This window comes from Carcharhinus amblyrhynchos, chromosome 18 (genome assembly GCF_965287045.1).
Source record: "Carcharhinus amblyrhynchos chromosome 18, sCarAmb.v2.hapA, whole genome shotgun sequence".
Classification (NCBI taxonomy): domain Eukaryota; kingdom Metazoa; phylum Chordata; class Chondrichthyes; order Carcharhiniformes; family Carcharhinidae; genus Carcharhinus; species Carcharhinus amblyrhynchos.
The window spans coordinates 39,927,547-39,940,915 of record NC_137341.1 but is presented as its reverse complement, the minus strand read 5'-3'; the positions used below and the strand labels follow the sequence as shown (position 1 = coordinate 39,940,915).

Sequence of the window (13,369 nt, the reverse complement as noted above, 5' to 3'; positions counted from 1 at the left end):
CTCTGTGGGTTTCCTCTGGATGCTCCGGTTCCCTCCAACAATCTGAAAGATGTGCTGGCTGGGTGCGTTGGCCAAGCTAAATTCTCCCTCAGTGGACCCGAACAGACACCGGAGTGTGGTGACTAGAGCATTTTCACAGTAACTTCATTGTAGTGTTAATGTAAGCCTACTTGTGACACCAATAAATAAACAAACTTAATTACCCATCCTAATACTGGAAGTCAGGTTGATCAGCCTACAATCCACAGTAACCAGGTAATATAAAATGCTAAAACAGCTACTGGTACCTTCAATAAAATTACTGGTTCACTAATGTTAACTTTAACAAACTTACCCTTTGTTTGGAACCTTGGTGTCTTGACTGTGAGTTTTGGACAGTAGTCACCTGCTCACAGAGAAAGATGTAACTCTCCCCACTCTTTCCTCATACCTTAAACCCACCAGAGGCATTGTGATCTTATATATAAGAAAGAAATTTCAACAGGCTAGTAAATAGAGTTGATTGATGTTTTTAAATGGTTACCCACAGCTGAAGATGTGCAGATTAGGTTGATTGACCGTGTTAAGTTGACCCTAGCGTCAGGGGAGCAGCAGGGTAAATATGTGGAGTTATGGGAATAGGGCCTGGACGGGATTAGGGCTGGTGCAGACTTGATGGGCCGAATGGTCTCCTCCTGCACTGCAGGGATTCTATGATTCTAAATCTTTCAGCATAATGTCGATACAAGTACTAAATACATTACACATGCTCTGCGAATAACTCTGACAATTATAAATATTCCTGAGCTGCCCCCAGACTGATAAAAGTGCTGGTAATCTGTTTCTGTAATTGTAGATGTGCTGGCTGCTTCCCAGTGTCTCCCTTGATTTTTAAATTCATTAATCTCGGTTCTGCTGATGTTGCAATGGGACAAATTGTACATACTTCAGATGGTACCAGTCAACCCAAATATTCAAAGTCAGTGAAAGGGATGTATTTATTTATTCTGCTGTGTGGCTTTATCTTTAGCTGGTTCTTTTTCTTCCTTCCTTGTCTGAAGGTATCACTCTCTCTCAATGTTGCACAGACATTTTCTCCAGTGTTACAGTCAATGATGGCCAACGTTTTGTGAATTTTAACTTTGAGCACCATCGGCCTATTTAACTGTTGAGGCTCTTGCAGCTAAACTCAATCTCATCCTCTGATCTCACAGAGTGTATTAGTTGACTCAATACTGCTAACTTTCTTTGTGCTGAGGCGCCTCCTCAAGAGCTACTCTACAGACCCGGCTTCAGGGATACACAGATCTTTTATTCCATCTACTTGCTCCACACTCTAAACGTTGACTGCCCTCTCGGGGCGGTTCCCAGCCAGCTCCCTCCACATACCTGGTCACATGACCCATTCCCTTAATGCCCCAACACAGAGTCAGAATCTTTCTCCCCAGAGTTGAAATGTCACATACTTGGGGGCACGCACTTAAAGGTGAGAGGGGGAGAAAGTTCAAAGGAGATGTGAGGATCAAGCTTCTTACACAGAGGCGTAAATTTTCCCTTTTTGCCCACCACGGGAATTGGAGCGGGCAAGGGGCAGACCATGGAAAGATCCGTTGATCTCGGGCGGGATTTTCCAGTTTCGTGGCAGGAAAATCCCACCCAGAGGGTGGTAGGTAACTGGAAGGCGCTACCAGGGTTGATGGTAGAGGCAGATACTGTAGGAGTGTTTAAGGGGCATTTAGATAAGCACATGATAATAGATCTGGGATATGGGTCAAGGGCAGGCAGAAGGGATTAGTCTAATCTGGAATCATGTTCGGTACAACATTGTGGGCCGAAGGGCCTGTTCCTGTGCTGTACTGTTCTATGATCTATTTATAACAGATGCAAGTTTCGGAGACCTACCCTAGCACCCAAACATTACCTATCAGAGATTAGCTAACTTAGCAAAGATTGGGTATTATACCTGGTCTATTTACCTCACTAATCAATGAACAAAGTCAAGATCTCAACATTATAGCCTGTTGTATTGATTATTGACATTCCACCGATTATACAATGATTAAACTCTCCAGCCCAAAAATCTATTGCTCAAAACACGAGTTGTCCAGAAATAGAAATATAGAAACTAGAAGCAGGAGTAGGCCATTCGGTCCATCGAATCGTGGCTGATCATCAAATTCAATATCCTGATCCCACATCCCACATTTCCCTTGATCCCTTTTAGCATAAAAAGCTATATCTAATTTCTTCTTCATCGTTTTAGCCTCTACATTTTTGAGTAGACTAAACAACTTGTGGACTTGCCGCCTAATTATTTGAGCTCTGCAACAAATTGAGAAAACTTGGATGTTGTAAAGATAATGAATATATAACTCCTTCTCTCTTGGGGAGGACAATACTTTCAGAGTGTTTTGTAATGTTTTATCACACTTTTATGTTTCAAGTATTTCTCTCTATGGGGTTTTCTGGTTCGCACATCAGAGGATGGCACAGTGGTTAATACTACTGCCTTACAGCTCAGGGATCAATTATTTGTCATTTATATTAATGATTTGGATGAGAATATAGGGGCATGGTTAATAAGTTTGCAGATGACACCAAGATTGGTGGCATAGTGGGCAGTGAAGAAGGTCACCTAGGATTGCAAGGGGATCTTGTCCAATTGGGCTGATGAATGGCAGATGGAGTTTAATTTAGACAAATGCAAGGTGATGCATTTTGATAGATTGAACCTGGGCAGGACATAATTAGTTAATGGTAGGGCAGTGGGGAGAGTTACAGAACAAAGATCTAGGGGTACGTGTTCGTAGCTCCTTGAAAGTGGACAAAGTGGTAAAGAAGGCATTCAGCATGCTCGATTTCATTGATCTGAATATGAATACAGGAGTTGGGACGTTTTGTTGAAGTTGTACAAAACATTGATAAGGGTGCACTTGGAATATTGTGTACAGTTCTGATCATCCTATTATAGAAAGGATATTATTAAACTAGAAAGTGCAGAAAAGATTTACTAGGATGCTACTGGGACCTTAAGTTATAAGGTGAGGCTGAACAGACTGGGATGTTTTTCTCTGGAGCGTAGAAGACTAAGGGATGATCTTATAGAGGTCTATAAAATAATGAGGGTCACAGATCAGCTAGACAGTCAACATCTTTTCCCAAAAGTAGGGGAGTCTAAAACTAGAGGTTTAAGGTAAGAGGGGAGAGATTCAAAAGTATCTAGAGGGGCATTTTTTTTCACACAAAGGGTGGTGAGCGTCTGGAACAAGCTGCTGAAGGTGGTAGTAGTAGAGGTGGGTACAATTTTGTCTTTTAAAAAGCATTTAGATAGTTACATGGGTAAGATGGGTGTAGAGGGACATGGGCCAAATACGGGCAATTGAGATTAGCTTAAGGCTTAAAAAAAAAAGGCGGCATGGACAAGTTGGGCCAAAGGGCTTGTTTCCATGCCGTGAACCTCTATGACACTGCAGCAGGACCAGAGGATGCCAGCTGTGGGTGAAGTCGGGGATTCTCTGACCCTGTTTACCTACGATAACAGGGCTTCCGCCAAAGTAACAGGAAGGGACCCAGGGGAACTCTGCAGTGATGTGCAATGAGAATGTGTGGAAATTAAGTTATAACAGGCAACTCTGTTAAGAGATGGAAAATGATTAATAGCCTAGTAGGCCTTCAGTGAGGCTAGTGCTTGCGTACTCAGGAAAAGAGACTAATCTAACCTTGTGTCAGTTTCATTCCAGACAAACAAGGACAAGTTACCGTGACAATTACCAAATAACAAAATAATGAAGGAGACATTTTTCTATTGGATAAGAAAGGGCAAAAAGCTATGCTATGTTTGGTGGTCTATGTATGCAAATGAAGGATTAAAAAGTTGCTTGTTCCTCATTTGCTGTAATTAACAATAACTGCTATGAATCGACAGAACACCATTGTGAAATTCACTGTGTCTGTTCTCCTTGCTAGCAGGTTAATAAACAAACATGCAAGATTTGAGTACTCGCTGCGCACTGTTTGGGTTAATCCTCAACAAATGTACCAAGGTAATCCAATGCCTTTTCTTCTCTCGTGTCAGTCCGAGATGCTTCTGCAGCACCAGTCAAATCCGTGTATAGTGGACATTGCTGGAAAGACGCCCTTGGACCTGGCCTGCGAATTTGGCAGAGTTGGGGTAAGTCTAGGACGTTGAGTTGGCCATTATTATCACAATGGGACATCATTAGCTATCGCAGTGCGGTAAGAGCTCTGCACTGATGTGAAGGGTCTCAGTTCAATCGGAATATGCGCTTCTCAGAATGCTGCCTGTTTTATGTTCTGCTCTGCCTTCCTCTGAGAAATTGGGCCTTCTGCAGATCAGGGGATGGGTAGGGTGGAGGACAGAGTCATGATGTGGATGTGCCGGTGTTGGACTGGGGTAAACACAGTAAAAAGTCTGACAACACCAGGTTTTAGTCCAACCGATTTATTTGATAGTAAACTCACAAGCTTTCGAGGGGACTCCCTCTTCGTCAGGTGAATGGAGAGTTGGAGAACGGAGTCAAGAGAATGGAGAACTCTCCATTCACCTGACGAAGAGGGAGTCCCCTCGAAAGCTTGTGAGTTTACTATCAAATAAATCGGTTGGACTAAAACCTGGTGTTGTCAGACTTTTTACGGAGAACAGAGTGCCAGGGTGGAGTGCCTCTCCCCACCCCACCCCACCCAGGCACTCCCAAATAACCCAGTGCTGTTTTGAGTTTGATGATTTTGAATTCCCACCCTCTCCACAATGTCCTTGAAGAAAATCCACAATCTGTTGGATTGCTCTGGAGTGCGGCATATTTTTCAGATCATGTCCATTCGCTGTGCATCCTAAGCCCTTCAGTTTTGTGATTCAGGACAGATTTTGGATGCTAGTGTTGATACAGTCGCACTGCCTTGGTAGCATGACACCTGTGACTTTCCTGTCACCGAGCTGTGTAAGCTGTCAGCCCAGGAACGCAGACTCTGTGCCAGGTTACCAAAGGTGACGAAACCAGTGATATGTTCAGCAGCTGTGACTGTCCTGTTCCCAATGAGGCAGCAACTCATGGTTTCTTTCTACAGAAAATCCACAGGAAATGTCCAGGCGCCTGTGATCCTTAGCTTTATTGATTAAAGCCCATTTAATAGTGCAGCAATGTAAGTGATATGCAAAACTCCAGCAGCACAATGAGCCTTGTTACCATAATGATGGCAAAAGAGCATTCCTGGTTTACAATCCCAGGCCCATGTTGAAATACGGGAACTCCAAACCCAGGAGTGATCCTTACCTAACTAACTCTCATCCTCTGATTTCAATTGCCCCACTGTCCCTTGCCTTCAGGTGTCAAGGTCTAAGTACTGGAATTCCTTCCCTAAACCTTTCCATCTCTTGATCTCCTTTCAACATAAGACACGGGAGCAGAATTAAGCCATTTGGCCCATCGAGTCTGCTCCGCCATTCAATCATGACTGATGCAATTCTCATTCCCATTCTCCTGCCTTCTCCCTCTAACCCCCTTGATCCCCTTAATGATCAAGAACCTATCTATCTCTGCCTTAGAGGCATTCAATGACCTGGCTTCCACTGCCCTTTGTGGCAATGAGTTCCACAGATTCACCACCCTCTGGCTGAAGAAATTCCCCCTCATCTCAGTTTTAAAGGAACGTCCCTTCACTCTGAGGTTGTGCTCTCAGGTTCTAGTCTCTCCCATGAGTGGAAACATCCCTTCATGCCCACTATCTTGGTGTTCTGTACGTTTCAATTAGATCTCCCCCTCATTCTTCTGAACTCCACCTCTGTGATCCACTGAGATCAAGCTGTTGGAGCAGCATGGTGACACAGTGGTTAGTGCTACTGTCCCACAGTGCCAGGAACCCAGGTTCAATTACGGCCTCGGGTCACTCAGTGCGGAGTTTGCACGTTCTTCCCATGTCTGCATGGGTTTCCTCCAGGTGCTCCAGTTTCCTCCCACAGTCCAAAGATGTGCGGGTTTGCTTGATCAACCGTACTAAATTGACCCTAGTGTCAGGGGGAATATTAGGGTAAATATGTGGTGTTACAGGGCCTTCTTGGGGTTGTGGTCAGTGCAGACTCAATGGGCCGAATGGCCTCATTCTGCACTGTAGGGATTCTATGGATTCTATGTGTGGGTTAGGTTGATTGGCCATGTTAAATTGCCCCCTGGTGTCAAGGGGACTCGCAGGATAAATATGTGGGGTTACAGGGATAGGGCCTGGGTGGTATTGTTGTCGGTGTAGACTCAATGGGCCGAATGGCCTCCTTCTGCACTGTAGGGATTCTGTGACTATCGGTTGTCAGTAATACCTCCATACGCGGCTCTTGTGTAATTTGGTTTGACAAGCTCCTCATGTTATTTTAAACGTGCCACATAAATGTCAGCTGTTGTCTTGTTCTTGTTCGATATGTTGGTGCTTTGGGATTTGACCTTGACTGCGGATATCCTGGATATTTCCCTCAGGTGGTGCAGTTGCTCCTAAGCAGCAATATGTGTGCGGCCCTGCTCGAAGCCAAGCCTGGGGACATCACTGATCCCAACAGTACCAGCCCTCTACACCTGGCTGCCAAGAATGGACACATCGACATTATAAGGTTAGTTCCTTGCACCTTGTTTCCTAAGATGTTTTGCTAAAAGTGCTTCTTCTTCTTTGGAAGTAGTCTCAAAATGCATCTTGTCTATTGCTGCTGAATCAGCACTGGAAACCCAACTAAACAAATCAAATAGAAAGATAAATGGAACTGTGCTTGTTGATGCTGAGACAATGTACTTGAGATTTTTTTATTATAATACCCAAATAGTTTGTTATAATGTGCCACCAGTATATATTTCCTTCCAACTTTCCTTGTCACTTAGTATCATAGAATGCCCACAGTGCAGAAAGGAGGCCCATCGAGCTTTCGCCGTCAACAATTCCATCCAGATCCTATTCCCGTAACCCCAATGTTTACCCTGCTAATCCCCCTGACACTACGGCCAAATTTAACATGGCCAATCAACCTAACCTGCATATCTTTGGTTTAGGAGGAAACCGCGCAGACTTGGGGAGAATGTGCAAACTCTGCACAGGCAGTGACCCAAGCCAGGAATCGAACCCAGGTCCCTGACGCTGTGAGGCAGCAGTGCTAACCACTGTGCCACCCCTTATTCTAATCCTTAGGATTAGGTCCAAAAATGTGGATTGGCCATGCTAAATTGCCCCTTAGATGTGTAGGTTAGGTGGATTAGCCATGGTTATTTCATGGGGTTACAGGGATAGAGTGGGGGGGCTGGCATTGAGAAAGATGCTCTGTCAGAGAGTTGGAGCAGACTCAATGGGCCAACTGATCTCCTTTTGCACTGTAGGGATTCCCCAGTGAGGGGATCTCATGGAAACATATAAAATTCTAATAGGACAGGGTAGATTCAGAAAGAATGTTCCCAATGGTGCAGGAGTCTAGAACTAGGAGTCATAGTTTGAGGATAAGGGATAAACCTTTTAGAACTGAGGTGAGGAGAAATTTCTTCACCCAGAGGGTGGTGGATGTGTGGAATTCATTACCACAGAAAGTAGTTGAGGCCAAAACATTGTCTGATTTCAAGAAGAAATTAGCTATAGCTCTTGGGGCTAAAGGGATCAAGGGATATGGGAGAAAAGTGGAATCAGGATATTGAATTTGATCAGCCATGATCAAAATGAATGGTGGAGCAAGGTGGAAGGACTGAATGGCCTATTTCTGCTTCTAGTTTCTATGTTTCAATGTTAAAACTACTCGTCTTACTTTGCCGCCAATTAGGATTTAGTTTTGCAAAACCCAGATGACTTATTTTATTGCTTCTGAAGCTGTTCTTGTGAAAGGTGGCTAATCCATTAAAGCTTGCTCATTGCAATCATTTAATATTGCACTCTATTTAACCAAATGATTTGTGTTTCATATCTCTGTTTAAATAAAAGCACTAATGGCCAAATGTGTGTTTGGTTTATAATGCACCCATTTGGGATGGTTATAATAGTGTAGCACTAGAACATATTTAATGCAGCAAGTACATTGCTATAAATAAGAGTAAATGGTCATTTAAGTATCTGAAAGCAGATTGTAGATCAAAATCGCCAAGGGAGCAAGGACTGGAGAATCAGGACTATAAGAATATAGATTTTCCCCCAACTAATGTTTGTGTCTTTTAATGTCTCATAATAAACATGCAGGTCTCGCTCAGTATTTATAAGAATTATTGCTGCTGGCAACCAAAGGGATCAAGTTTGTTCTGAGAGGGTTAGGATAAAAAATAGCTCAATAAAAATCCAAACTTGGACCAACGTTAAATGTTGCAAATAAAACTAAGTTCAACACTGCAGCTGTTGAGAAACTGGCTCTTGTCAGGATAGTTCTATTGGCATCTCGTAGTGACAGGTCAGAGTGTGTAAGGATAAGGTGAATTGAGATGATGCTGCCCTTAAGAGGACCAGTGCCTAGCCTGTGGACATAATTGGGTGTCAATCCTCACCCAATAGTTGCACTTCCTGCCTCTGAGACATAGGGTGAGATTTTCCAGTCCCGTCCCACCAGGCACTGGAAAATCCCACCCAAAGTCCATGGACTTCTCTGCTGGTCCACCAACTTAACCGTCCTGCCTGCCACAATTCCCACGGCATCAAAGAATTTAGGCCTAACGTTTGGGGGTTGGTACCAGATTCAGGAGACAGGAGCGCATTTCCAAAGCTGATGCTTTGATATGTGGGCTGAGGGAGTGCCGCATTGTCAGAGGTGCTACCCTTTTGAAATTAAACGGAGGCACAATCTACAGTCTCAGTTGGGAATGAAAGACACAGTGGCAATATTTCTGAGCTTAGCATTTGGACAGCCGAATGTGTCACTGCAACAATGGGACAAAAGTGCGGAAGATGCAGAATTGAAGGAATGCTGAGTGCAGTTTTTTTACTAATAGCCAAGGCGAAGAATATCTCTTCTAGGAGTTTTGCCAAATTCTTAGAATCATAGGATCTGTACAGTGCAGACGTAGGCCATCTGGCCCATTTAAGTCTGCATAGCAACAATCCCACCCAGGCCCTATCACTGTAACCCCACACATTTACCCTGCTAATCCTCCTGACACTAAGGGGCAATTTAGCACGGCCAATCAACCTAATCCACACATCTTCGGACTGCGGGAGGAAATCAGAGGAAACCCATGCAGACACGGGGAGAATGTGCAGAGTCCATACAGACAGCCGCCCAAGACTGAAATTGAACCTGGGTCTCTGGCACTGTGAGGCAGCAGTGCTAACCACTGAGCCACATTGCAGGGAAGGAGGATAAATGTTTCCCTTACTAAACCTCTCTACCTCTCTCTTTTCCACCACCCCCCCCTTCTTTTAAGATGTTCCTTCAAACTTTGCACAATGACCAAGCTTTTAGACACCAGTCCCAATATCTCCTTAAGACTATGGATGCCTGTTTTTATCTGAGTATGGTCTACAAAACATTATGGAACATTTCACTGCATTAAAAGTGATACAGAATTGCAAGAGACTCTTGTGGTTGTTGTCGTCTGGGTTTTGAGAGCATTTCAGATTGTGTTTTTTTTTGATATCGAATGCTGACACAGACTCGAGTTGGCTGTGAGTCAACTTCTAATGTCGTTCTTCAAATGGATGCAGAAGCAGGGCTTTGATTGAGCCTGGATTTGGCATGGTAGACTTAACAGAGTAAAGATCGAATCCGACCAAAAGCCAGATTAGCTAAGCTGTTCACTGATCCCAGCAAAAAAAAACAGCCTTATACCTTAGAGAAATCCCTGCATCGACAAAGCTGCAGAACTTTACAATCCAACCGATTTTAAGATATAAAGGAAACTTGCATTTATGGCGTGCCCTTCACAACCTCAGAACGTTTCAGCGCATTTTACAGCCAATGAAATAGCCTTTTTTAAAATGTGGCCAGAGTTAAAACTGTTGGAGACACGGGAACCAATTTGCACACAGTTAGGCCCTACAAGCAGCAATGTGATAATGACCAGATCATTCGCTGGTCAGCGGGTTGATATTGGGCAGGATACCCAGGGAGAACCCTCTTCTAGTATTTTCTTATTCATTCATGGGACACAAGCCTCATGGAGTTGGTGTTGTCTTGGGTAACAGCAATCGAAAGATACACTCGGTCAACTCTTAACCCAAACAGTGCTGGACACCACGCATCCAATACAAGGTCTTTAATTACTTGTGCATAAGGAGAACTCTCTATGGCCAACACCAAATGACCAAAGTGGTTCTGAGCTTACACAGAAACAGCTCAGCATTTATAGTCAATTACAGCAAACCAGAAACAAGAGATTTTTCATATTTTTCATTGACATACATATTCGCCAGTTAAATCCCAGCCTTCCATCCTTTCTCATGCGATTAAAAAATTGACTTCTGCTAATCCTTCATTTGCATAGCATATCCCCATCTCTTGCCTTTGGTATTTCTTATAGAAAAAGATCTGGTCTTGTTCACCCTCTGGTGAAGGTTGAGAAAGGAAAATGTTATGGGGGAGTTGGGGGGGGGGGCCCCCGCGGGGGAACGCCTGTGAAGGAATAGCAGAGGCTGACTCCTTTTTAAGGTCAGGAAGCTGATAAGCATTTTCCACCACTATACAGAGAAAGCATGATTTTTTTTTTAATTTGAACACTTTAACTTCCGCGCAATTTAACTTCCAAACTATGAAATTTCAACAAAGGGCTAGGCCAACTTTTTTATTACCCATCCCTAATTGCCCTTGAGAAGGTGGTGGTGAGCTGTCTTCTTGAACCCGCTGCAGTCCATGTAGTGTAGTTGCACCCACACTGCTGTGCAGGAGGGAATTCCCAGGATTTTAATCCGGCTACAAGTGAAGGAATGGTGATACCAAGCCAGGATGGTGGCTTGGAGGGGAACTCCCTGGAGGTGGTGTTCCCGTGCATCTGCTGACCTTTCCCTTCTAGGTGGTAGACATCGTTGGTTTGGAAGATAATGTTGAAAGAACCTTGGTGAGTTGCTGCATTGCATCTTGTAGATGGTACAGACTGCTGCCACTGTGTGCCAATGGTTTAGTGAGTGGATGATAGAGATGGTTGATGGGATGCCAATCAGGTGGACTGCTTTGGCTTGGATGATGTTGAGCTTGAATGTTGTTGGAGCCGCGCCCATCCGGACAAGTGGGGAGCGTTCATTGAACCCCTGGCTCACACTTTTTACACAGTGAAGAGGCACTAGAGAATTTGAGAGTTGAAGTAATCTCCAAAAGAGCATCACAAAATGTTCTACATCCAATTAAGCTTCTTTAAGATTATTTATTAGTATCACAAGTAGGCTTACATTAACACTGCAATGAAAATCCCCTAGTCGTCACACTCCGGCACCTATTCATGTACACTGAGGGAGAGTTTAGCATGGCCAATGCACCTAACCAGCACATCTTTCAGACTGAGAGGAAACCGAAGCACCCAGAGGATACCCACGCAGATATGAAGAGAATGTCAGCCAAGCTGGAAATCAAACCCAGCTCCCTGGTGCTGTGAGGCAGCACTGCTAACCACTGTGCCACCATGCTGCCCCTGAGTTCAGCTTGCATGCCTGAATGCACAGTGTCTCAGCACATGCTAATGTTAGCATCTCCAGCAATTCAGTGCCCCCTCAGCACTGCAGGCCCTAGACTTTGTGCTCTCAAGTCTCCTCAGAGGTCAGAGCACTGCACTTTGAGCTGCGGGGGCATGTAGAGCTGGTGCTGCTTGTTTTTCTCTGCCTTGTAGTCAGTCACTGCTGACTGACTGTCGTGTAACCCCCTCCAAAACTCTTGAGAAGCAACAGCTGTTACCGGCCTTCCTGTTCATCGCTCCCTCAGTGGGATTCCTGCCGCGATACTCTGCCATTTACAATCCGGGTATTGTCAGACAGTGCCTAATCACCAAACCTCTTTGCTGTCTCCTTTCCTTCTCCAGTCAAAAGCAAATTGCTTTTTTTAATAAAGGACGTCAGATTGGTACAGCTGAATGGTGTAACATTGTTGATTCAGACAGTTGAGTGCACCAGGCTGGCTGTACTGTCATCCACTTCCATCTGTGACCTGCTCAATATTGAAAGCACCAGCAAAACCTGCATGATTGCTGACTGTTACCCATCCCTGCTAATTGTACCAGTCGATAGTCAGAATCTCGCCTGCGCTCTGCATTCTACAATTGTAGAATCATAGAACCTTACAGCGCAGAAGGAGGCCATCCAGCCCATCAAGTTTGCACCAACCACAATCCCACCCATCCCCATAACCCCATGCATTTACCATAAAGTTAATGTTTATTTAACACTGCAATGAAAGTTACTGTGAAAATCCCCTGGTCGCCACATGCTGGTGCCGTTTGGGTACATTGAAGGAGAATTTAGCATGGCCAATTCACCTAACCTACACATATTTGGACTGTGGGAGGAAACCAGAGCATCTGGAGGAAGCCTCCACACAGGCAGTGACCCAAACCAAGAACTGAACCCCTGGATCCTTGACACTGTGAGGCGGCAGTGCTAACCACTATGCCACTGTGCCACCCCTGAGGGTTGCCACCCTAGCTAGTCCCCCTGATTCTAAGGGGCAATTTAACATGGACAACCCACCTAACCTGCACATCTTTGAATTGTGGGAGGAAACCGGAGCACCCGGGGGGAAATTCTGATTTTGGTTGCCTTTTTTTTATTTAAGAAGAAACTTCGAACGGAGAGTCTGCCTCCTGATTCAGTGGAACAAAATACTTGGCTCCCTTACAGCTTGGAGTGAGTGGGAGGGTGGAGTTAACTGGGAAAAATAAATCTCTATGGGAAAAATGAGGTGACCTATTGTGGTATTTTCAATGATAAACTAATAAGGACAATTCAGGGGCATTTTAATGAAGCAATTGGCAAAATGTGTAGGGGAAATCTGAAGGTGCTAATGACGCTACCAGGAAGGATTGGACAGCATGATATTTTCCACATTCCAGGCAGTAACAGATTAGAGGCTGCAATTCTCCAATTGCTCACGCCTCACCCCTGCTGCCAGAGGGGACATGGAATTTGGCACTCAACCGAATTTCTGTTCACTGGAGCAGGACAGTAGAATCCTGTCAGCATGATTGGTCGGGGAGTCCCGCCCTAGGTCTCCAACTGCTGTCTTGCAAATGGCAGTGAACCAGATTGCAGCCTAGCCCAAGTCCCAGCATCCTGTGCGTACTCCTGTGTCCTGCTCCCCTGCACAGCGACTGACAGATCGATATCATGTTCTGCTGGACGTGAGAGACTAGGACTTTTTTTTTTCAGAACTCATGCAACATTAGAAAAATAATTAGCATTTATCAAGCCCCTTTCCTGATCTCAGGACCTCCCAAAATTACTTTTACAACCAATGAAG

At 44.6% G+C, this 13,369-nt stretch overlaps 1 protein-coding gene across 6 annotated transcripts in view; it reads left to right on the top strand.

The window, feature by feature from the left end:
• Positions 1 to 13,369, top strand: part of caskin1 (CASK interacting protein 1) — a 634,002-nt gene that overhangs the window by 469,232 nt on the left and 151,401 nt on the right. For all 6 annotated transcript variants that reach the window (XM_080206871.1, XM_080206870.1, XM_080206867.1 and 3 more), the window contains exons 5-6: positions 4,055 to 4,150; positions 6,462 to 6,592. In XM_080206871.1, coding sequence (XP_080062997.1) covers positions 4,055 to 4,150; positions 6,462 to 6,592 — 227 coding nt within the window. The remainder of the gene's footprint in view (positions 1 to 4,054; positions 4,151 to 6,461; positions 6,593 to 13,369) is intronic.